The sequence below is a fragment of the Agelaius phoeniceus genome, chromosome Z, assembly GCF_051311805.1.
Source record: "Agelaius phoeniceus isolate bAgePho1 chromosome Z, bAgePho1.hap1, whole genome shotgun sequence".
Lineage (NCBI taxonomy): Eukaryota > Metazoa > Chordata > Aves > Passeriformes > Icteridae > Agelaius > Agelaius phoeniceus.
This window is the reverse complement of record NC_135303.1, coordinates 51,266,694-51,293,971: the sequence shown is the minus strand read 5'-3', so window position 1 is coordinate 51,293,971 and position 27,278 is coordinate 51,266,694. Positions and strand designations below refer to the sequence as shown.

The 27,278-nt window shown below is 34.4% G+C and overlaps 1 protein-coding gene across 1 annotated transcript in view; it reads right to left on the bottom strand.

Annotated features, from left to right (window-relative positions):
• Positions 1-27,278, bottom strand: part of ADAMTS19 (ADAM metallopeptidase with thrombospondin type 1 motif 19) — a 129,673-nt gene that overhangs the window by 46,172 nt on the left and 56,223 nt on the right. The window contains exons 8-10 of the mRNA XM_054652295.2: positions 16,652-16,757; positions 5,908-6,048; positions 5,177-5,327 (exon numbers count right to left, since the gene is read on the bottom strand). Coding sequence (XP_054508270.2) covers positions 5,177-5,327; positions 5,908-6,048; positions 16,652-16,757 — 398 coding nt within the window. The remainder of the gene's footprint in view (positions 1-5,176; positions 5,328-5,907; positions 6,049-16,651; positions 16,758-27,278) is intronic.

Below are 27,278 nucleotides of genomic sequence, written 5' to 3'. Positions count from 1 at the left end.
CCAAGAAAAAGGAGGCATGGAATTACTAAAATCGGTAGTTTACTTGCAAGTTGTTTTGCTTTTTTTTTTTTTTTCTCCTAGGCTTTTCATTCCAGTCAAATCACAAATAGACTCTTTAGTTACTGTTCAGACTCTGTTGCAGAGGTATGAGATATGGAGATTACTGTCAGTATCTTTATTTTGACATTTAAGGATTTTTGCATAAGGCCAGGGAAAGACCGTAACACAAAATATAGGTTTTTTATAAGCAACCTGCAATGAAGCAGATCCAGACTGATTTGAAAGCAAACAGAAATATGGAGGAGACTTATGAACTTTACAGCCACTTCAAAATCAGGGCACAGACTTCTACACTAGGATTTTACTCCTCTTAAAAGAAACTTTCTTCAGGCAAAATACGGATAGCTAAGGTAATATTCACAAAGGTTTACCAGTTATCTATGATAAGTATTGTTTAACAGCCATCACAGCTTTCTTAGATGAACCAAGGGAAGGAACAGACATTGGAGATTAAAAACTTATAATTGTGACATTAGCCTATTCGCAACCGGTAAAATATTTTTTTGTGTGTACACTGCAAAACAAAATATTGCCAAGCACATACAAAGGATTTTGTTTTCTTTTGAAAGAAGGTGTTAGTCATGAGTTTTTAACAGCAAAATCTTGTAAAATAGAACATGGAAATCACAATGCATTACAGAGGTCACTCCACTTTTGGAGTTTTGTGGAGGTTTTGTGTCTGTTTCTGTCTATTTAATTAAATTAGTAAGGCAGTGAATCAGAAGAATACATTTCCAATCACGTAAGCATATGGAAAGAAATTTCAGTTGAAAGGAATGACCAGAGACAAAAAGGGAATTTTACAACAGTATTTGTGCAAAGTCAAGATTGTTTAAAATGTGGTGGTTGAGATGAGGACAGATATTTCACCAGGACTATAGTATTTCCATTACTTTTCTAGTTTTCATGTGATCTTTCCCTGAAATGCCTTAAAAATCCCCATGAAATATAACCAGTCTCCTACTTCTTTGCAAAGATCACAGCTGTGTTATGACAAGAACTGTTTTAGTGGAACTGACCAGATAGCATTCACATCCTGGACTTTAATCTTAAAAGCCAGTATTCAATAGTTCAGCAATTGCATTAAATTGTCAAGTTTTACAATCCTGTTTAATCATCAAGAACTACTTCTGGGCCATGATCTCACTATCTGTTATGTGAAACAACGTTAGGACCTAATTGATTCTCGCATGAGACATCATGGGCATAAAAGCAAACTTGGCCCCCTTAAAAGGTAAGCATGGAGACACACTATAAATCTTGACCCTGGAGATCCACTCATTCTTTTCTAGGGTCTAAAAATTTTACCTAAGATATGAAAAAAAGTCTTTGAATGAAAATGTAAAGGAAAAAATAAAGTCACCATTTATGAAAGGGGAGTAGGAGGGCCTCACTTAGGAAAATGCAGGAGTAGGACTGCAGCAGCTCCTTCAGTTCTTTTCTTCATTCATTAAATTAAATAATAAAGAGGAATTCTTGATAGCAAGGGAACATCATTTGCACCAGTAGCATTTCTCAGAGGTTGCCATGTAATGCAACTGTGAAGTGCAGTCCTAAAGTATTACTGAGTAATAACAATTGTAGAAAATTGTATCTCAGCAGAAATGCACTATTGATTGTACCGCTGATATTTGTAGAATAAAGATTATTTTTCATCATTACTCAATTGTTTCCTTAGTTAAATAGCTGTTATATGTTGCTTAATGAAGAAGACTGTATGGGATTCTCTTCATTAAATAATCTCCCAGCCTCAAAAAACTTAAGATTGTGACATAGTTCATAATTTATCTTTTACACAGTTTTACTGAAGTGCATGAACTGTTCAGCAAGTAGAACATGCCCAAAAAATCCTGGGCTATAAATTGTTGGATTTACTGACATTTAAATGAACCTTAGAGGAGTGTGTTTCTCTCATTTCCTGGCTTGCGGACAACAACTATAACCATAATAAACTTCCAGTTACTGGCAGAGTAGGACAGACTATACAGAGATTAAAAGAAGTAGTCTGGATATCATGGAATATTCAGTGATTACCTATGCATAATTAAATAATCATTGTAATAAATTAATACAGTTATTATGTAATATGTAATGAAATACTACATTCAACTTAGAAAGATATTCTAAATATTGACTTCTCCAATAGCAGCCACAATAATTTGTACAGTCAACACAGTGAAATTTGAGTCACCTTCATATTAAGTAAAATGCAATTAATATTGCAAGGTTAGAGTCAACATATTTGTTACTTGTATCTAACATGTTTTTATTTCTGAAGAAGACAAAATAAGCAACTAAGTAACTGTGCTTCACCAATAGGTGATGTTGGTGTTGCACAGTCCATGTTCTAGAATTCATGAAAGATTTCTGGAAAGTTTAAATGGTCTGCTTCTACCTGAATTCCAACGGTAACTTTCTTTTTCTTTTCACACATATGAAAAAAACATGTAGAAGAAGGACAACTTTCTAATCCTCTGGGCTGTACTCTATCCATTGCTCTGAGTTTCCCCTTCACCACAGAAATGTTATTTCTATTATTTAGAAATTCTGTATCTAACTGGATTAGCAGTAAACTTCCCTAATAGAAGAGATAAATTTAAGACCCACAGTATGGAACAAAAGAAGAAGATTTGAATATAGTGCCTAACCATTCTGCAGTAGCTCTTCATGTCTAGAAACTGAGCATCAAGTTTCTTGGACTTTTTTTTTTTTGTTGGGAGGAAGTTGAGAGTGTAAATTTTGCTTAGATAGAAGAACACAGAAGAAAAACAACAAGATGACTTTACCAAGGTCGGGAAGGAAGCTTTGGAAAAATTCTTTTCTACTCTCACCATGTTTTCTCAATTTTGTCCTTAGTGTCATTTATTCATTTCTAATAGATCCAAGGTTCTTAAAAATTCATTACAGTAATTTCTTGGTTCAATATTTCAATATACAATTTTCACTTTAGGGTTACCAGTTTTGCAGAAGATTTTGGGAAAACTGCAGAAGATTCTTCCCATTGCTGTCTTCTCCGCAGTTGATACTGAGCTCTCTTTTTCTAACTGTTAAGACCATAAGGTCATCAGGTAACAAACACATTTGGTTTTATGATGAGAGGTAAAATTAAATTGCAGTTTATCAGGAAAAAAGCATAGTTGAAAAAACATAGGCCTTTTGTATTGTCTTACATCATTACTATATTCTTTCTTCACAGCAAACTTGGATTATACTTGGATATAAATTACAGTGTTTCATTTAATACAAATATTTAATAATATTTAATAGTATAGTAATACTAATATTTAATATTACAGTAAAATTGTCAGAAAGTTCTGTTGATTTTACTATAAATAAAAATATTTAATATAAATATAAAGCAATGATCCCATAAGTAGGAAAAAGCAGACATATTTACTTGGCTGAAAATATTTTTTTTAGCTGAAAGGTGTCCTACACGCAGAATGTCAGAAGAGGGGAATATGACTGAAGATGACTAGAAATGGACAGTTAGCAATGAGCACCTAGAACCTAAATAATCTCCATGCAAACAGCTGAACTCTACCCTGGTAATATTCACTGAATTTAATTTTCCTAATATTTCTAAAATAATAATGTAAACCAAAGAAGTGTCAGAGTTAGGATATTGAAGGACAAATATTTACTGAATCTATGACAAACACAACAGGCATATGACAACTTGACTATCTGAATTTAAATATATGAATAAGAACAAAACATAAAGGTAATAGGAAGATAATTTATCCAGACAAATGAAAAGCATATAAAGATTTCTGTTATCCAACAGAAAATCTTGACATTTATCTCTTTCTTCAATTACTTTTGAGAATCTTTAACTGTTAAAGAAGATCCACAAGAAATACTAAAGACACTACAATTTCCTTGTTCAAAATAGGCTTCTAGAGAATGAAAACCAGAAATTACATCCTTCCATTGAAAGCAAAGTACTGAAAATCAATACATAGGTTGAAATTCATAAAAAAACCACTTGGAAGTAATGAAGAATATCTGTAGAATTGTGACATTGAGATTTACTGCTCATATTAAGAGGGAAAAAGTTTTCAATAAGACAGCTAGAAAAATATCCATTAAACTACAGCTGTTTTTTCCTTTTCTCTTCAACTATACTGCTCTCAGCATGCCTTAGTAGTACATGCACTGCAATGTTTCCTTTGAAAATCTTTTAGATAAAGATTAGTTTAAGTGAAAGTCTCTGAAAAAACAGTACTATGTCCAAACTGAAAACGGGAAGAGAACTGAAGAAGTAAAGGAGAAAGGAATTATGTTTTCCTGTTTACTACTCCTAACCTTTTCAGGCTATCTGCCCACTGAATCATTATGAAATTTTATTTCACAGTTCCTCTAATGTTTGCTTTATCAATCCATACTCCATGCTCTTTACATATTTGTATATCGTCTTCCCATCTTGTCTTGGCTAGTGTCTTAAGAGCATCAAATATGTTTAGTCTCTCCTGTTGATGCTAAAAAAGGTTGACTTTTCTCTATAAAAATTATCCTTAGACTGCTTCTTCAATCAGATGAAGCTCATAAAATTATGAAGATCTGCTCAATTTTGCTAACCTGTCGTTTTAAGGCTAATATAGTGACACTGCTTCACACTGGCATGAAGCAAGGTCAGCAAACTGACTTAAGTACAGGAACTCCTCTTCTCATGGCACTGTACAGCTCTGCCTGGGCTCAGAGGTGCAGAGGGCCCAGTTAACACCACTGTTACTGCTCCAAATTTGCACAGGCACAGCATAATCTTCTGAAGGTCAGAAAAGGATGTCTAGTACCCGAACCATAATAAAATGGAACCTAAATAAATTGCAAATATTCCACTTGCTGCAACAAGGTGTCTTAACACTAGAAACATCTTATGTTTCTAATGTACAAGGGAAGTATCAGTAAAACATGCTTCAAGATATTCAGAAACCTAAAGCAACACTTACAAGATACACCAATGTATATGTGCATATTAATTTTTGGAAAGCAAGTGTAAAATTCTTACTTCAAAGATACCATATTCTCTTTCTATCAAACACATGTACAAAAGCTACTCTCACACAAATATTAGATGGTAGATGCATTTTCTGAAGTACAGACACAGCCTTACCTGCATTTCTTGGCAAAAGGAAGCAGTTGGTCCAAAAAGAATCTGACACTGCTCATCTGCAGTGTACGTCATTCCTGGGAGCTTAGAGGGAATAATCACAGAATTGAGGCTCTGAGGATTCGTCTGTACCAGACAGTTACTGGCCTTTGACCTGGTAATATGCAGAGATTCATACACTGAGAAATCCGAGGGTCTGATTGCCATGCCAACTTAAACTTGCATACAACATTCAAAATACATGGACAAGTATAATTTTCTTGTTCATCAGCATTGGACTACTGCTCATGTTTAAAATGATATGGCCTGCTTGTTATAAGTTAATGTGTTCTGTTATTCTACATTTGCAGAAAGATAATATAAATGATCAACATTTCAGAAAAGTGCTGGACAATATTTTAGCATAAAATGTGCTTAACGGTTAAAGGTTTTGGTGGCCAAACATTTCAGTACACAGCATATTAATACAATAAACACAGTGATACATAAAAAATTTTTATATAAGTGTATAAAATTATAAACATACCCCTGAAAACATAAAAATCCATGCCATTGCTGAAAACAGATATTAATAAATCTAGTATTAGATTGTGATGATTTAAAATATTTTGACAGATTTTGCAAAACACATCTCCCAGAGGAGTAAAAAAAATTGAAAACTTATTATTTCAGTATATTTATTGCATCTATTTCTAAACGACATACAGTAAGAGTTCTTTTCTTGAATTATATACCTGAGAAATCTTTCCAGATCTTCTCTGCTGCACTGAGACCATGAAACATCCCCAAGATTCTGTCCTTTAATCCATTCTCCAGACATGATATGGACACCATCTGCACAGGATGGGTGGTCATTGTCATGGTTTATCCCCATGCTGAATTTTGAAGTTAGTAAAAATAAAACAAAGTGAAACAGAGTAAGAGGTTGTTTTCAAAATTTTTGTAAGTTAAAACTCTTGCAAAGGGCTGAAAATAGCTCATATATATTACATGTAGGAAACCACTTTTGATTATTTTTTCCATGGTATCTTTCATAGAAGTGCATGGAACCACGTGTAGACAACAATTTTATAATTAAAGATGGAAGTGGAGCTACATTTATTTGATGAGAAATATTGCATTCTAATAAGTTCAATACATATTTTGGACAACTTTTGGAATTTTCAGAACTGCACAATTGCAAGTTTAATTAATATTATTTCTCTTGTAAATGGGCAACATACTCTTATTTTTTAAGATCAGTGAATATTTTGGCAGTGATTCTATCTTCATTCTATATGGAACAGATTGGTTGAAATTTTATAGAATACTAAAATGATCACTACTTTGATGGGAAATTATTGCGTCTAAAGAAAAAAACACCTAAATAATTTTTTGATCTCTTGTTAACAATAACACTGATGAAGAAATTAAGTTGATTTTGATTATAAAGACTTATCATCCTTACACATCCCAGAGAGTGCTCACATTCGGTGCACTGCAATGGAAAAATTCTACCGAATATCTGCTTGAAACTCCTGTTTTAACTGAAGACTCACTGTCATTCTCATTCAGAATCAGCAAACAGAGAGGAAGAAGAGCCACCTAAATAAAACTAAGATTTCCAGAATTAGCTAAGTGGATCATGCTTGACTAATATTACAAGAAATAAATACACTCAACTGTCTTTGGAGATTTACAAAAGGGTGTGAGACTACTCTCCAGAGTATTGGATTTAAAGTAGTGCTGCAATTTTGCAGCATTACTCTGCCCTGCAGAAAAGCAAAACTTCAGGTTTAATAAAACTCTATGCCTTGTATTGATTCTTTCACTTACAGACTGCAAAGACAGAGTAAGTTTTCTGTGTCTACAAAAACTGGAGTACACTGTGGTTCTCCTTATTTCACCACCCACAGAGGCAAATGGCAAAAAAGGCCTGTCTCCCTACACTTTTGTTCTCCACTCTATCCCAAAATCCATTCATGACTCAAATTATACCTAAATTTGCAATTTGCTTTACCTTTTGTTTACTAATGAAATGAATGAAAATATCATGTAGGACTTTACCTTGCCTACAGAAGTGCTCTATCTCTTACACTGACGTGTACACCTCACACTCTGGAGTACTGAAATAGTGCTTTCTGCATAAATTAGATAATTTTGCTATCTCTAAACCATATAACTGAGGCAAGCAAATGCATCTGACTCTGATCTTAACCTCTGTCTTTTCCTAGCCTGCCTGAAAGGCACAAACCAACTATACAGAAGTGCCTCTGCACTTGCCTTACATTCTTATGGCATGCCTCACATGCAGAATTCGAGATGTGTCTATATCTCCAGAGTTATTTACACCCATTGGAACTGTGCAGGAAGACACAGGAAAGCTGGGGATATTTAACCTAGTGGACTACATAAGAAAAAATTTTGCTCATAGCTCTTTGAGTTATACGCTTCCTTAGTGCAAAAATAATAATTTAAAAATACTCATTTGTCAGCATCATATACACTGTAGGATTTTAACTAAAACATTTACAACACAAAATCCTGACCAAATGTATTATAAAATTAATGGCTTCAATTTATGGAGAGTGGAAGTAACACATTTATATGTTATTTTAAATACTTTTAAGGTGAAAATTACAAAACTCCTGTAATTTCTAATTATGATTAATTCCCTTCACTCTGAAAAACAATTCTTGAAGCTAGACTTAGTCACAAAATATTCTGTATAGTCAGCCAAAGAAATTTGTGCTGAGCTGAACCATTATCTTGACTATTTCAAAAAGCACTAGCCACTATTACAAAGATATACGTGTACCCCCCTTTTTCCAATCTACTACCACAGAAGCATTTTATGAAGTTTATTAGCACAAGAATTCTGAGGAAAACATTGTATTTTAAAGATTTTAAAGCATGAAGTGGTTAAAACTGTTGTACTTATAACAGCTGTGAAAATTAGCTCATTAAGCACTAATAAAAAAACCTAATTCCAATAATCTTCCAGTACTTCAGCTGTCCATACTTTCATAACACTTCTCCTATCCTGCTTTGACATTCAATCTGTACTAATCCAATTGAATTCATTCCTCAATTCTCTTTCTCCTCCAAATAAAGTGCATATAAAAAATCCAGAAAACAATAAACACAAGTATTGAATCCTTTGCCTACCTGAATGAATAGGCATTCAAAAATGCCTATTCAAAAGGCAAATACACATTGTAAGTTAACATCAATTAACTAAATTTCAGGACAATATCTAAGAAGTAAGCTAAATAAGCAGCAGAACCTGGTCTTAAACATCCTCAGGAGTGTCTTCTTCAGTGATTGTTTTTGATTCCTTCTGTAACACGTTAATGGCTGCATATTTTTATCTGACCTTGTATCAATTACAAGACCACATAAAAGTCAGTGTGCAGCAGAACTGACTTCTGATTTCATTCCTCACATCACATTGTTTGTGGTAAAAAAAAGAAGCTGAGCAGTCATTGCTACCTTCTTTTTCAACACGAGAGTAATTGGTGTAAGCATGTATACCTACTTCTCCATTAACAATCAAGGACATAATATTACTCAGCTTGCAATGGTGGTCATGATACTTTCTAGCCCCTCTTGCTACACATGAAAGACAGAACTACATCCTTTCACTGATACAAAGGTACCACATAAACTGTGTCTGTGTAAGGTGCTTCTCTGTCTCTTCCTATAGAATGAGTATATATATAATATACTCATACTATATAATAGCACTCAGCACAGTGCTCCCTCTCCTCTCTCCCACAGCTGTGGTCATCCTATCTCATACAAGAATAAAGCAACACTATGTGCATGTGGGAGGAAGACAAAAGAGTTTGGGATTATAAAATAACCTTGTAATAGCCTGAAAAAACACAATTAACAAAGAAGACAGTGCTGTACTTTAATAAGTAGTACTTCATGTCTGTATACAGAAATAAATTATATTTTTAAGAAAAGAAATGGTATTTTTTCTGTGTTGCATAAAAATGCTCTACCCATTCTGGTTAAAGGCTACATAGAGCAGATAAAATATGCAAGTAGGAAGTATTCTATAAAATGCCTTCCCTAAATAAAATATTAGCAATATTTAAATTCACACTATGCAAATTAACTATATTTTAATAATCTCAGTTTTAAAATATTTTGACAAACAGACTTAGTCCAATAAACTCCACTAACAGATAAATCAAGTCCACTGAAAAAAAGTTTTTGTCTAAAAACCCTCTAAAACTTTTTTAAAGGAGTTTTTATGTGATCCCATGTATAAAAGTGGAATAATTTTTGCTAAATCTTTAATATGCAAGTAGAAATAATACAAAGAAACAACATCACTAAATTCTGTGTCTTTAGAATTAATAATTCAGGCCCCTGAAAGTAGAAGAAAAATATTAGCTCAATATTTCAGTAAAAAGGCAATTCTTTTACAATTAACTACTGCTGCAATTATATGTGTACAGCTGGAATAAAAAGAGAATAGCATCTCTCCTGTCACTTTAGAGAACAGCTTATACTCTTGCATTCAAAATCCATTCCAGTGTCAACATACTGAACAAGTACCATTTAACTAGTAGTAGTACTATTTAACTTCACCTAATTTTCCTGGAGTATTACAAAATCAAAGTTCTTTTAAGCCTCAAAAGATGATCTTCAGACATTATTCTATATTTAAATAAGCTACATAAGGTTATGCACACACCTTCTTGAAATAATTAGGTCTGCATTGCTATTTTAAATTTCTTCTCACCATAGGACATCAAAATTCTTTGACATGTGCTACTTTCATGACAAGATGCATTTGCTCAGTGACCCCACATGCTTCCAGATAAAAGCTGTTTATTATTTATTCATTATTTTGTTTGTGCTTTGCAAATGGTAGATGATTGTTGTCACCATTCAATCACACTTAAAATGCAAATAGTGCACCTAAACAAGAATGATGTTGTTAAACCAGAAACAGGCAGAGAAGGGACAAAGATTAAATAGTATAAAAAAATTATTATATGAGCAATTAATTGGGTTAGTTCAGATAGATGTGGAGAATTACTTTAAACTTATCTGTAAACAAAAACTGAGAAATTAAAAAAGATTAAAGAGAACAACTAAAACTCAGATTTTCATAGTCATTAACAGTGAGATAGATTAGGAATAAGAGGCAGATTAAGAAAAGTGCAAGAGCAAGTTCTGGGTCAAGGAACCAGCAGTGTTCAGTATAATAAATAGAATGTTCGATATGATAAATAGATTCCCAAATAAAGGATCTATTTATTACAAGTCATATATAGAACAAAAGAATGATGAGTGTGAACTGCAGATCAAGTATAATACTACTAGCATGAGCTCAGGAAAGACTGAAAATTACTAGAAAACTTTCCCCTTGTGAAGGATAAAATAAACCTCTGAATGCAGTTGCCAGTTTATACCTGCGATGTATGATGGGATCACATTCCATTCTATTTCTTAAAAATTCATATTGGTATAAGTGATTACTACACAGTATTTGTAAATTCTCTACAACCATTATCCTAAATACTTTTATATTTTGTAAAATAAATCACTAACATAATAAATTCTATACCTTAAAAATAAAAATAACTTTAAAAAGTATTATTAATAATTAAGTGTTATCTTCCTTATTATTTCCACTGTTTTCTTTCTTTTTTTTAAATCATTTTGCGCAATAGTACAGTAGAATTATTGAAACTTTTTAAACTATGGACCCAAAATTTACAAGGCTTAAAAGCTAATATGCAGTTTTATAGCACAATGATTTTCACACCAGTTTATCTGATCTCAAATTCTGCAGTATCATGAGGATGTATTTGATAAGTGAAAATAACACCCCTTATGTGATTATCACAGACAAAAAGACAGCAGCTACACTACCTTCTTAGTACTTTTATTGCACTTTTTCAACAAAATGTTTTATCACACTGCTATCTTTATAGAGAAAAATATATAAAAAAGACCAGACTAGTAGAAGGATTTTATAAGCTGTTATGTTGGCTTGTTGGCTTTTTTTAAGTCCCAGTTAGTGAAGTATTAAGTGTTGTATGATTTTTATATGTCCTTTAAAACAAATGAGGGCTTCTCAGATGATTGAATAAATGGAGTAAGACATATTTCCACCAGTAAATTAATTATTTAGCTAAAAGCGAAAGGCGGTTGACCACCTACAGAAAAATTATGACGGTAAAAGGTAAAACATTATTTCTTTTGGAAGGAATTTATATTCAAAGGAAAATCTACCAAACAAGGAAATCTCTATCTTCTTGTTAAAAATTATATGATCAGAAAAAGTAAAAATAAATAACCCTATGCAACTCTTATTTCCCTTTTGTGAATTATTGCTCATTCTCCACAATGCTGAAAATTCAGATTGCATTTTCAATCTTAAAACAACTGGGTAAAAGTAAAACATGCATATTAGTATAGGGATTTTAACATACTCTGGACACTGCTGTCCAGCTGACTTGGCAGCTTTTGCAGAACAGCTTTCTTCTCTGTAACTCCAGTACTTCCACCACCATGCTTCCTGCGCTGGATCTAGACAAACTACTGAGCCACAGTCCTTTGACTGAAGTATACAAATTATTTAAAGGTTTGCTGTGACAGATATATTTAGCATCATAACATGAAAATACACATTGTTCTCCTGAAGGTTTTTTACAGAAATTATATAATACAGAAGAAGTATTGGCTTCTGGCAAATATGACACCCAATTTTTAAAGAACTTACCCACTAAAGCATGAAAAGGAATGTAAGGTAATCTCAAGGACTTGCATGGTTGAACATCTAATATACATACTTCTAACTTCATTAAAGTAGTTTAAAAAAAAAGAAAAGAAAGTCCTTTCAATACCATTCAGTGCAGTGTTAGTTTAACTGCAAGAGTTTAGAATAGTTATCTTATGGATACTTTCCCTGACCTATCAGGAAAAAAAAAGTGATGAAGCTACTAGGGTGATTTTGTACAAATCATGTTTGAAATAGAGAATATGTATGCTGAAATGCAATACAAAGCTAAAGTCTCCTGTTAATTTTTATCAAATAAATAAGTTTCAAGGAAAAAGGAAAGCACATTACCTTTCTTTTTAAGAGTAATTTTAAAAAAGTAGTTTCTTATTGAACAAGTAGTATGCTTTATAGATAAATATCCCTGTAAAGTTTCCAATTTTTAAACAAGGAGGATAGAAAATTTCACAGACAGTAAAACAATACAAATATAATCAAAAATAAGAGAACCATAGAATCATATAATGGTTTGTGTTGGAAGGGACATTTAAATCATCTAGTTCCAAACCCACTGCCACAGACAGGGAAACTTTCACTAGACCAGGTTGTGGTCAAAATTCCACCCTGCCTGGTCTTGATCAACTCAACATGGGGAGCGCACAACCTCTACGGACAACCTGTTCAATGCCTTACCACCCTCACAGTAAAAAATCCTAATATCTAATCCAAACCTACTCTCACTCAGTTTAAAGCCATTCCCCCTTGTCCTGCCACCATGTGCCTTTGGAAAAGGCCACTCTCCAGGCTCTGCTGCAGGTCTCCTTTAGGTCTGAAAGGTGCCATAGGCTTCCCCCAGAGCCTCCTCTTCTCCAGGCATGTCCACATTGTATGCAGCTATGCACGAAAAGCAGGGAATTATAACAATTTCTGTGTAAATCTGTAATGACACAAATACGTGTATGGGAAAGATGATTGCCTATAACTGTTGTGCATGTATTTTAAAAATCACTGCAAAGCTCAGTTTTTCAAACAGTAGCTGTACTTTTCAAACTATTTTACTCAAAGTTAGGCTCCTGTCTCTACACTTCAGTTGACTTTGATTTGAACAGAAAACTCAGTGGTGACGAAAACCAGCCAAAACAGTCAAAATTCAACATCTCTGATAGTACCCAAAGATAAATTAATATCCCTATCTCTGTATCTTGGTCTGAAAAACCCAGCTTCAGACCATTAGCCAAAAAGAACAGAAAAAATTAAGAAAGAAACAATTGGAGGGAAATGAGAGACTCTGCAGCTGGAATAAAGCCACAATGACAAGAATTTTCCCTGCACCTTCTATCCAATACCCTCATGGGGTATTGGATAGAAGGTGGGGAAAGCTCATGGGGTTGTATGGGAGAGAGACAGAAGCAAGATTATTTGGGGACAGCTTACCAGCACAGTCTCCACCGACACTGTGGGATCCTTGATAAACTGAGTGAGGATTTCATACAACTTTTTAATATATTCACAAATAATATATGCTTTTTGCTTATTAACTACTAAATAGGTGATTCAGAAATTCCACAGACTCCCTGTTCATCACTAAAAAATATGTGGCAGAATATCCTGAATTTTAGTAACAGTTAACCTCTCATATTCCAAAAATGCTTGTCAGAAAAAGAATGCAGAAGTGTATAAAATTAATTCTGAACTTTATATTCATCAATACAATGACAACTGGTAACGCCTTTGTTTGTATATGCTCTCAGAAAATGAAAATCAACAGCATCTATATTGCTTAAGTTTTGAATCTATTTGTACAATAATTTATGAGCAAGAATACCTGTTGTACAGAACGGAAAAAAATTGTTTCTCCTTTATCCTTCAAGTAGCAAAGTCTTTGAGTAAGCATTTAGTTCTATGCTGCTGAACTAGACTCTTCACAAGAGCAACTAGAATGGCTAAAGATATCACATACGAAAAAACCAAGGTACTAGTTAAATGACCTCAAGATTCAGAAAAAGTTAGTGAAAATTTTCTAGAAAAGATGATGTATTGAAGGAACTATTTATGACTGGTCTGTATGGTGAGCATTTAATCTCTGCTTCTGAGGCAGTTAAGAATGAGCAAGACAAATCTCTGTAAGAGATACTCTAGATATATTTGAAGCTGCTCAAGTCCTTTCCAATAGGATCTACATTCAAATGTTCATCTTCAAACATTTTTATATTGTCTCTTCACAAAACTTCAACTACTTCTAGCATCTTCCTTGCAATTGCCAGGGCCTGGCTGGCAGACAGAGACATCCATGCAGAAAAAACCAAATATCTCTATAATGTCACCCTACATTCCTTGGTGCAAGACCACTGTGTTTCAGATTGTGACAGCTAAGGACTCTGACTCCATCATGAAGCAGGGATCTATGACTCGACACCTCTTCATCTTTGGCACTGGGGGGTGCTCTTTTTTCTTTTCTTTTTTTTTTTTTTTTCTTTTCTATACATTATGTGGTCTGTTATAAACCTTCATTAGTTTGGACTTCTTGAAGAAATGTCTGGTTCAATCAACATCCTGTCTTTTATATTAACACAGGATTTTATTTGTTCTTTATTTCCACTTTCTAAAAATATCTATTACATTACCCACAGAGAATTGTGAGGATATCTCTAACAACATCCAAATGCCATTACTATTGTTACCAGTGAGAATATAATGGCTGGGATACCTTTATGATTTGTTTTTCCAAGTTCATTTGAATTAGTATGAAAAGATTTGAAAGCTCTAGAATTTCATATGTAGCCTTGTAACATTTTTCTTCCCTGGGATTTATATATCAGCAATATAAGTTTTATGTTCCTGTAGGAAGCCCATGTAAATTCCTTCTGTTTCACAGTCCAACTGCAATGCAAATCCATGAAGATAATCCAAGTTCATAAAAAAATGTAGCACAGGTTATAGAACCTGACCTGTGCTGCAGTCTTGGAAGAACTGCTAGCAGCAACAGTGAGCTTTTCTGTCTACCTTGCTTTATGTACGGATTGCCATCTAGAAGACCTTAGGAAGTCAAAAATAGGTCTGACTGTCTTCTGCAAGACAAAAACCTTACCACTATGTAAGCACATAAACTTTTTAAGATCCGTATCCCACATTCGGAAATTTGCTATTGCACAACCAACACACCACCCCTAACTTTGCAAGAACATTACCTATCGCCATTTTTCAGTGAGCATATGATGTTGTATTTTTTATTGATTGAGATGTCTCTTTTCAAATACATTAATTTTTCAGCAGAGGCTTTTATACTCTAAAAACACTTTTATTGTGTTGGTCATAAAGCAGTATATCTGTTATTATCATACTTGCAATAAAACAATTTTCTAATTTACTCTACCAGTGAGCTTATCTGCAGATCACAATCAGTGACTGTTTCATTCCCCTTCTTTTTGGTTTACTGCCATTGGAATAAGTTTACAGAAAATAATTCTTCTTCTACCCATTCCCTCTTCCAATACCAGGAAACACTACAGCAAAAAATAGAAATAGAATGATGTGTAGCTACAAAACACAAAGAAGTATTTGTTTTTAGGTCTTTCCTTATCACAACTGTCATGCAAGCAGGCTGGCTTATATTAACCAGGAGATTTTTTCCTGAAGTTATGAAAATGAAAAAAAAAAAAAAAGAAAGAAACATAAAATATCAATTTTATGCAGCAACTTATACTTGTGTCAATCTTTAAATAATTGCTCTGGATTTGCTTATTTTGCATCCAGAAAAAAAAAATCAATACAAATATTTTAATTTCCAGTTTCTTCTTATAATTAACTTCATTTTTCAACATTAGATGTTAGGATCTCCATTCTCATTCTCAGGAAGCTTGACCAAATTTAAACCAAGTCACTTTCCATTCAAAGTATTTGTCCTAAGATACCTAACCACACACTTAGCAAAACATCCCTCTCTGTTGACACTCTGAAACTGACATTATAATACAAATACACAAATACCTGGCACAGACACTGCATATGAAATGATAGAGTAATACATACTCCCTTTTTATTTCAGTTAAAAATAAGACATTTTCTATTTCTTTTTTTTTTTTTTTTTACAAGTAGTGAAGTCAAGAATGAAGTTGAAATCTTATTAACAGATTTTATTATTGCAAAATATTAATTTTTCACTTTGGGCTAAAATATTTGACACTGAATGAGTAAAAGCATGCAGCCCAGCTGTGAAGGACAGTTAACTTCACCTTCATTTTGCCATCCATTTCTTCTTCTAAGATGAAAAACATTAATGTTGCAATGACCAATGACTGTTCTACACTATAATGGGATCTATCCTGAGAAAGCCAAATTAAATAAGGGCTATTCCAACTTATGATCTCATTAAAATGCTTGCTGGCAACAATTGTTAGAGTTGGACCTGTTACACAATACCACAGTCAGCATAGAACAAATATCTTGGGGCACCTGATTTTCCCCATACAATAGCAGTCTTTCCAGTTAATTTATTTATTTTGTAGCTATAAAGATTTTTGTAGTACTTCAAGTCATAAACAATTTCTTAAGCTATATGCCATATATTGATACATATTATTATTATTATTATTATTATTATTATTATTAACAGAAACACTATTTTCTGAACTTTTCATTTAAATCCCCTCCTTATAGAAAGAAAGGAAAAACTGAAGTACACAATCAAATTAGTCAAATTGCAGTAGTATTACATGCAAATGAATAAAAGGCTTTAACATCCACATACTTACTTGTGACCCATTTCATGGGCAATTGTAAAAGCCAGATTCAGACCATTGTCCTCTGCAATAATACATTTTCGTTTTTCACTGCACATTCCACTCAGGTATGCTATACCTAGGAAACACAACCACCACAGTCAATTATTTTGTGTTATTACTAACTTTATATATTACAGCTTAATTAGACCCAAACAAGTCTGAAACCTTGTTGTGGTCAGAGCCATCCAAGTACATAAACAGGTATCTGACAAAGGTTTACTTACTCAATTTGCAACCAGTGGTAATATTACCTCACAGTAATGTTTACATGGACTGCAATGTACAGAAAATGCATCCTTTAAAAGCATTGCTCGGTACCTTAATGAGATGTGATAGAACATGTGTATGAATGTCAGTACTGCTGTAAAGGAAAATAAATGTCTACAACAATAGGACACAGGTTTGAACAGGTATTTCCTCTGACAGAAGAACAGAATGCACAGAGTTGTCCCCCTACATTTATCACTACTAATTATTCATAAAGAGTTCAGCATGTTAGTGGTTTTAAAAACATTTAGAAGAGTCAGATGTCCCAGAAGAGTTCATAGGAGACTGCAGCCTGTCAAACATATTTAGTGTAGAAGCTATAATGCCTTTACTACATAATACCTTAGTTTTCAAAAAACCCAATGAAGCCTTAATGGTAGGGGTTTGAGTTCAGGCTCAGCTTCTTAAAAGTAGTGTCTGTAACTGTAAACGCTTGAGGAACATGAAGCTTAATTTGGGTAACGGTAAATTTTTCAGACCACAAACAGATTTAGCGGGGATGATTGTCGTTGTTCCTTGTTTGAAAATCTGGAGTAAGCAATCAAAACACTGTTTCAAGCGTTTGGCCTTCTTCCCAGGAACTTCCTTTCAATGGAATGGTGCCCTCCGGTTCAGCATGTTTGCTGGATTATTTGCATGTAAAGGTCAAGTTTGAAATGTTTGACAGTATTTGAAATTCAGTCATAATTATCATTCCAATTTAATAAGATAAGCCATTCTTCTTACAGTCCAAATATCTGTCACTCTGTGAGCACAACACTTCACCCACAAGTAGTCGTGACCCATCACTATTCTGCCAACTTTTGCGTATTGCCCTCAAAAGAACTGGCTGAAAGCTTTTGGACACAGAACTTTTGACAAAAAATGGTGTCCAGGACTGAACAAAACAATGACAAACGAACTTTGAATAAGGCAGAGTATTTAGACTTTTACTTTTTGTTTCCAAAATAGGGAATAGCCATCTGGGATACAAAAGAAAAAGCAAAATCTGGTCAGGAAAAAAAAATGTAGTCCTTCAAATGAGACCTCATGCTAAATATAGATATCACTCATACTAACTTCAATAAAAAACAGAGAAGAAATTATCTGAAATGCAATGTTTCATTTCAAAAACATTTTGTTGCAATCACTGAATTATAACCAAGAATATTTCTAAAATTTTGTGCCTTGTAGTTCCACAAATATATCCATTGTCTTTTACGATTTGATGACCAAACTGAAAAAGACAGAAAGACTTTTAATGCTGGAGCTTGAAATAGTACAGCTGGTAACAATACCAGAAGAAGCGATCAGGGTCCTGATTTCAGCCATCATCAGTGAACTTAAAAATTGGTCCAATAAAATAGAAAAATCACTCTTGCCATAGACAAAACCCAGTACTGCATTTTGAAGCGCTGGCAGTGATCCTTTATTATAAGGCAAAACATTCAGAAATACTTTTCTTGCTGGTTTTGGCTGTGATAGAGTTAATTACACAGTAGCTGTTAAGGAACTATGTTTTGGGTTTGTGTGAGAAAAGTGAGAGTAACAGAGGGAGGTGCTACTTGTTGCTGAGCAGTGGTTACACAGATTAAAGGCCTCTCCTCCTCCTCGCCCTCGCACCACTTGGGCAGACACTGGCAGGGGCCACAGGCAGCACAGGTGACGCCAGCTGAGCAGGATATCCCACACCCTGTAGGGCTGTGCTCAGCCACAAGAGGAGGCAGGAGGCTGCCAAGGGGCTGATGCTCAGGGACTGGCCAGCCTTTGGTTGGTTGGTGGTAAGCAGTTGTTTTCAGCAGCATCATTTTGCTTGGCATTTACTTATCTCTGTTATTTTCTTTCTCATTATTGCTATCATTCTTACTGTTATTTTTATTTCAATTAGGAAACTATTTTTATCTGAACCCATTGCTTTTTTCACTCTTACCCTTGCAATTCTCTCTTCCCATATCACTGTGTGGGGAAAGAGCAAGCACCTCTGTGGTGTTTAGTTGCCATCTGGAGCACAGTCAATCACAGTGTTGATGGCTATTCTCAGTTGGATAAAACTTAATTGCTGGGATCTACAGAAAGAGAATTCCCAAACCTCCCTCTTCCTGATGATGCTCAGTACTAACAAAAAACTGTATGATAATCTCTAGCTTTCTCAAGGGAAAAGGAATCCCCTAACCTTCTTCTAACCTCTAAAATGAAAAAAAAAAGAACCCCAAAAAACCCCACAAAAACAAACAAACCAAAAAAAAACCACACACAAAAAAACCCAAAACCAAACCATAAAGTATCAATGTCATGCAGCAATTTATACTTGTGTCCCTCTAAAATGGCAGGATATCCCTCTAAACCAGCACGTTTTCCATACAACATGAGTACTACCAGTTGCTGTCCACTATTCTGATTGCCCTCCCCATTTACTCTCAAAGAATTACAAATGTTTCCATTTCATACCTATTCTGCAAAAGAAGTGGTCAGCATTATTAAGGATTTTCAATAATACTCATATATTGATCATATAATATTCATATTATACTCAAGTAATGCTCATATATATCCTCACATACAACAAAAAATGTTTTCATACTTGGAATTCTTTGAAGAAAATTTATTATATTTGAATTCTATAAGTTTGGCAGACAAAACATAAGATTTAAATTTCATTGAAATTAAATTAGATTGCTGATTCTAGAAATGCCTGAAAGCATCAAAAGCAATTAATGCTTTATGACTTCTCCCCTATTAACTAAATTCAATCTCCTATGTGCAAGCCTGATTCAACAGCAACTACTGAGTGTATATCAGCCAACTACTAGCTGCGAACTAGTTTCATGTCTTGTTTTTGATTATGAATTTCATATGTAGTGAAAAAGAAACTGACTTTAGTAAGCAGCTGCTCTTGCTTAGTTGTCTATGTATTAGGTAAGAGACCAAATTTTTTAAAATATATTTATGTTCAGTGAAACTTCCTGAGGTTTATTAACACAGCTGGAACTGCTCCAAGGTTAAATCCACATTAAAAAAACAAAAAACAAAAAACAAAAAACAAAAAACAAAAAACAAAACCAAAAAAAACCCACCCCAAAACAATAAAAGGTCAATGAACAATTGCTCCCTTGTTATGATTAAGATATTCCTAGTGAAACCCATTAGCCTCAACACACTGTTTCAAATTAAAACACTTAGTATCTGAAAAGTATTAGCCAGAAATCAGTAACTTTATCTCACTGACAATATAAGGAAGGATCTGATTATTTATCTATAAAAAGCTATGGCTTGAAACCAAAATAAAAAAACTTGATTGAATACATGAATCAAATGTAATACATTTAAATAACTTCTCTCTGTGGATGACTTTTCCTCAAGTTAATTCAGAAGAAAATACATGCCACATCAATTAGAAGAGTAAAGCTGTAGCTTTGCACCTGAGAAGAAGCACATAGGGACTACATTTTCTTATCAAACATGTAAATATCCAAATGAAATAAATGCTACTTCAAAAATGTGGAACTTTTCCCCAAGTCATAGCAGTAGTTTATTACTCCTGCTATTAGTGCTACCCTTAGATGCGGGTGTTTCATTCTACAAACTATGACAAATTTTCTTGCTTTTTATGAACATATTCATCAAATCACCAACCTACTTATTCTTTCAAATTAGGTGCACATCTACACCATTTCTGTTGAAAAGTGCTAGTTCATCTGACAGGGATGTTACACTTAACACCTCACCAGCTAAAGTATCTGAACAAGTCTGTTAGCTTTACCTATTCATTCACGGCCAGCTGTCTGTAACATAAATCCCCTATCTATGTTAAAAAGGCAATTGTCAGCATTGCCCCCAGGAACAAAAACTCCATAGTAAACAAACCCCAAACAGAATCACAGGAAGAGACAAGCAGTCAAGCTTACAAACATTGTCTTCCTTACAGTGACCATAGAACATGTAGGTATGACTGTAATACTGCATTCTAAAAGGCTAGAAAATGGTTCTTTTCCTCTCACAGTGAGCACTGTAAAAATAGAGTTAATATTCTGGAACTCTAACCACCCAAATTACTTACTCATCCCACTTATATTTCTCTTCCTCTGAACTTCTTTGGTTTCACAAGATATTAAAGATTTTTTTTGTCATGGTATTAGCCATGCATTTATTCAGAACTTCCAACAGCATGATCTTCATTTGAATTATGAGTAGTGCACAAAACTCACAAGCCACTACAATAGAAGCATAATTTAAAGTCCAAGTACATCTGGCTTTTGATTTACAAATAAATATTTTTACAGTAAAATATTTAAAGTATATTTTAAATTAACTGGAAAATCAATGGGCTTTTCAACATAAAAATCATTATTTAACTGCACTTGATTACTAATCTAACAATTTTTTTTTTAGCAGACCTGCTAAAAAAGCAGACCTTTTTTTAAAAAAGCAGGAAAAAAAAGTTTTCCACCAAGAGGACTTCAAAGTCTAATTAGCACAAGCTGTTCTGAAGAGAGTCACAGATGACTTCCAGGAAAAACAAGTTTTGTCAGTTGTCTGTGAATCAGCAGCTCTTAACCACAGCAGTAATCAAAACAAGACAGTTAACAACCAGAAGTCTCAAATACAAAATGCAAAGGCCAGGAATATTTATTTTTGTCTTTTTAAGTGAGCGATATAACAGTGAAGGCAAATATATCTATACGTGTGTGTGGGGTATCTTCACAAACACACATCACTGCAAGACATCAGAAAAAATAATGGGATACAATCAAATAAGCTTCTGTTGCATTATTCCCAAATGTAACTTAATTTTTATTCGTGTCTTTTGTTATTTTATGATTTATGTACATCTTAGAAAATCCATGCTTTCAGCAGAACATCAATAACTACACTAATTTATATGTACTAATAAGTGTGTGATTTTATGTTTCAGAACAGACTATTAAGCTTACTCCTACACCTTGAAAGAAACTGCGGCACTTTAATCCTTAATTTCCCCTGAGCAGGGGAAAAGACTAAAAATGGAGAGCATGTATGCATGCCATAATTGCAAAAATAAATTTTGAATATGTGTTTACACAGTTTTAGGTTTTTAGTTCTTGCAACATCTGAAGGGTCCACAGGCCTCCAAGATGCTGTTAGAGGGATGGGATGGCAAAAGTGCTGGAAGATACTAATTTTCTTCTAAAATGCTGCCCACACAGAAAACATTTCTGCCAAGATGAATACACATAGGAGACAATAAGTAAATTTTCCCCACTGCCCATTCCTGGCCATTGCTGACAAGGGGTGTAGGGATGTCCTGAGCTAAAGGCTGGCTGAATCGGTACAGTCAACTTTTGCAGCCAGCAAAGTACTTATTCTCTGAATTTGGGTATTCCTTCTTGCCTGCATCTACCTGGGTCTATAACTTGTCATGGCAAATAACTCCAGAGTGTAGCTGCCTACAACAGTACATGCTTCTCCTTTTATGAAGACTGCAGAGAGGGTGTTCTAATTCAAATACAAAGTGATATTCACCTATTAAAAGTAATTTATGCCCTCCTAGACCTCTGTCAGCAACTGCAGTGATCAGCTGAGAAGATCTAGTGAATTTAGCAACTCCTCTGGCAGAGGCCATTTACGTGTATTTGACATCTTATGTCCCTGCATACCTTACTTACTCTTGTACTACTACAGTCTTTCAGAAAAAAGTGGTTATAGTTAAAATGACTATTGTACCATGGGATAATAGAAGACCAACATTGTAGAGAGTTTTTTGAATAATTAGTTAGCTGAGAAAAGACATTCTGATGTGATACCGATAGATAAAGGTAAGAGAAACAAGCTGGGAACTGAGCAACTGGTGCTTAATTATTGACGAAGGTCACAGTGACCTTCTCTAAAACGGGAAGACGGGAGAGAAAATTGCTTGCTAGAAAATGTAGCTATTCTAAGGTAGAGAAATTAGAAGAATGTACACATAGAAGTAAAATAATTGTTAAGAGATAGAAGTAAGTGTGTTTGATCTAAGTGTGCTTTAACTAATAATGAGCTCAGCTTTTGCAATATGTATAAGCTTCATTAACACTAATATAAATATGTGTAGAGTTTCAATAAACTTCGGGATTTGCTATTCATCGCATATGGTGTGTTGCATTTCTCCCGCCGTTACGACACAACATAATGATTTTTCTGTGGTTTTCTATTCTTTCCTGCTCAGTCCTAACATTCAGTTTACTCAGCTGATCATGAGGACCAATGGTATCCTGGGCACATTGGGAAGAGCATTGCCAGCAGGCTGAGTGAGGTAATCCTGCTCCTCTACTCAGCTCGAGCGAGGCCACACCTGAGTGCCATGTGCAGTTCTGGGCCCAAGACAAAGAGCTACTGCAGAGGGTCCAGTGGAGGAAACAGAGGTGATCTGTGATCTGGAGCATCTCTCTTCTGAGGAGAGACTGCAGGAGCTGGGCCTCTTTAGTCCAGAGAAGAGAAAACTGAGAGGGGATCTTATTAGTGAATATAAATATGTCAAAGGCAGGTGCCAAGAGGATGGTGCCAGACTCTTTTCCATGGTGCCCATGACAGGACAATTAGCAAGGGCCATAACCAAAATACAAGAAATTCCACCTCAACACACGGAAAAATGTCTTTATATTGAGAGTGCCAGAGCACAGGAACAGGCTGCCCAGGGAGGTCGTGGAGTCTCTTTCCTGGAAGACATTCAAACCCACCTGGACATTTCTTTTTTCACCAGCTCTAGGTGAACTTGCTTTTGCAGGAGGATTGGACTGGATGATCTCCAGAAGTCCCTTCCAACCCTAACAATTCTGAAATTTTCAGAGAACCGGCCCTTACCATTCTCTGATCTCTTTCCTCAGTGGCAGCAATGCCCATGACTTCACACATACAGGCTGAAGACTAGTACTTTTCTTAATATGCATTACCTTGTCTATACTTCATCTTCTTTTTCACTTCCTTTTCAGTATCTTGATATCTGTAAACAATTCTTTTTGTCAGTTTTTTTTTTTACTGAACTATCCAGAATGCTTCAAACCATATGAAAGCATATGCAGGCTACCACTTCCAAATAGTTTATGAAGCAAGGCAGCTCTGAACTCAAGGATACTTTCCTCTAGTGTAAAAACTGACAAGTAATTCCCATATCATCTTTTTTTAACGTATAAGCCACATATAAAAATTTCTTAAAAATTTAAAGAAAAATATTTAACACCATAACACACTGTCACTGAGTACAGTCAGTATACTTTTAAAATATTTTAATTGCCCCCCTCCTTTTTTTTTTAAAGGCAACATCACCAAGTGGAAAAGTTGTCCATAAAAGTATGCATGAACAGGAAAAGACACAGATGGAAAAGAAAACTGCATAGTGTTAAAAGAAAAGCTGAAAGCCATAAATTTGAGAAAGTCACAACTTCCTTTTCTCCTCATTTCACCTTCCTTCTGTAATCTAGAAAGAGAAAAAACCCCAACTTGAATAGATTGTATATAATTAGTATTAAAGAGGTCCTAAATGATTCTACCCAGAAGAAAATATGAAAAATTGGATATGAAGTTTTATGCAATAAAAATTTTCTTTGCTTCATATTTTGTCATACTACGAACATGAAAGAAAAACCAAATGTAACCTTTCTAAGAAGTAACTCAATGTTCTAAGAAATTGAAACAGTTTACTTTAACTTTCTCATGGCATAATTTTCATGAGCAACTTTTCTAGGTGTTTGTTTTACATGGCATAGAAAATTAATAAGAATCTTGATCTAAATTTATAAATTAAACATTTGGACAGAAGTAGAAATGTCTACTTTTAGGACTTACATAATAAAGACTTTCAGTTCCTAAATTACCTGGGTAAATTATAAGAGTGCCTTATGAAACCTTCATGGAATTGCTGTATACAATCAAATAAGATGTGACTTTGAAGACACCCCACTAAATTTGGCAACAAAACTGAATGAGGCTCACCTAGTAAAGGGAAAGTTTTTTACTTACAGAGCCAGCAACAGGATGCAAGCTTAGCACAAGAACAGCTCTCACCAAACACATGCATAAATAAGTTAATCTTGGGGATAGGCTTTTTACTGATGCATTGGATAGGCATGACAGATACACAGCTTACTTTGAATGATTATCACATGCCCCAGATAATGAGTTTGGGCCTGCTTCCTACCATAAAACTGTTTATATACCAACAAAAGCCTTTGTTACTCTGTGAAATGGTGAGATGGATGACAGTGAACACTGCAGTATACCACAGGAAGTAATTTTAACAACTCAAACTTGCTTTCTGTTTTACAACTTGTTCTACAATTACATCTTTAAAAGTGGGCAACGTGACAATGTTGCTTGGCAGTCTTTCAGGCTTTCCCACACAGACCCTAAGGAAAGGCTGCTATAAACGGATCACCACTATGACCAGGAAATACATAAACCAAAGAATACACTTCCCCTTTTCTTCTTTACCTTTGTGACTGCATGCACTACTAATCCAGACTGACACCTACACTTGTGTAGTGCTACAAGATGCACATGCTGTGAAGGCTGTATCTTATTCATTTGACCATCTCTATGCTTCTGAGCACATACATATATTCACTTTTCTTCTCTTTTGGTCTTTATTTAGTTTATCTTTTATTTTTCTTTTTCAAACCTGTTTTTCTTGAATAAACCTGTTTATTAAAAAAATAAAATTACCTTTTGATTTCTGGTCAGGAAACCCCTAAAAGAAGTGTGGTGGCAAGGGTGATGTACTTATGAAGCTGAGCAAAGAATGTAGGGAATGACTGATCACAGCTGCTGCAAAGAAAACTGAACCCAAGAAGGACTGGAGAACTAGTTTTAGATAAATGCCTATATCAGTTCACTGGATTAACTGATTGTGGAAATGTTTATGCCTGAGTTAATCAAAAGAGTGTGAATGGCTTCTTGAGTTAGCCAGCCCAGCAAGGGGTAAAAGTGCATATGTAACTCAGCTCCAAAGAGAGTATAAAAACTGAATAACTGACAAAATGAACTTTGAACAGAGCAGTGGGCTTGAGCAGGCTTTTACACACGTATTCCTTCCCAGCCCCAGGGGATGCTCAGCGTCATGACAGTGAGCATATGAGGGCCAATAGTGAGAATGAGATTTGTACTGGGATCCCACAGTGCATTGCAATGGCTGCACAATGGCTTGCATTGATTTCAGTACATTGCCATATCATTTTCTGCTAAATCAAAATCCTACACAATATCAAATGTCTTCAGGTAAGTACATTTTGTTTTAAACATTAAACCCTCCTCGTATGAAATATCTAATGGAACCTGGTCATAGAATTCTGCAGAATTCAGAATACCCACAGAGGGTGTTCTTTCAAAGATAAATGAAAAAATAATACTGTCTATACAGCATCCATACAGAACTAGCCTGTTCTAAAACATATTCTCTTCCTTGCTGTTTTCAGCTTGAGTCAAGTTCTGTTCAGTTGCTGGAAACTAATCTTAAAGCATGTAGTAGCTCTTGAAAATATCAGAAAGCAAGTGGGACCATTGTGAACATCTGGAATATGTAAGTGGCTATCTGTGTTTAATAGTGCCACAGAAAAACTTGATAGAGAAGGTCTTGAAAGTGAAAATTTTCTCTGAAGTTCTTTTAAGAGACAAATTATCCCTCAGATCATTTAAAAATAAATTTCTCATTTTAAAACAGATAACAGGAAAAAAGTATTATGAAACCTGCATTTTTCTTTCTAGAACACTTTTTTACAAATAAAACACCTGATACATGGGAGCAAATCCTTCATGCTTAAACAGCCTGATTAATGTTGGATGATTTATATCTGGTATTTGTCCATTCAAAAATAGAAGGCACAGATTTACTAGGACAAGTATTTAAAAAGAGTTAACTTAAAGAAAAAGAGAGAACAAGTTCATTTTCTAGCCCAGTATAATTGTACTTTGGAGTACAATTATAGTCCAATATTTTGGAGGCTTATAAACTGAAGTTTCTCCTAGGATATGACTGTAAAAGGGGAAGTAGGAACAAAAGTTTCTAATGTGAATTCAAAGGAACATACCTGTGCCAAAAAGGCAAGTGAAAGTTTTGCCTAGAATACCACAGTATAGGAAATCACAGTATGAATACCTGCTACTACTAAGAAAGAGAAACAGACTTCATTTGATGAAGACAACTCTTATTAATAATTTGTCACAGCTTTTGTCTCAGATGCTTTCGTGCTGCTGTCAGTTTTTAAGTTACCTTTTTTTTTAAATTTAATCACTATTTAAACATATTTTTATGAAAATAACATACAGAAAGGCTTGGTCAATTAAAAAATATATTAAATGTCTGGAATACATGAAAACACGCAAATATTTTCTTTTAAAATATATT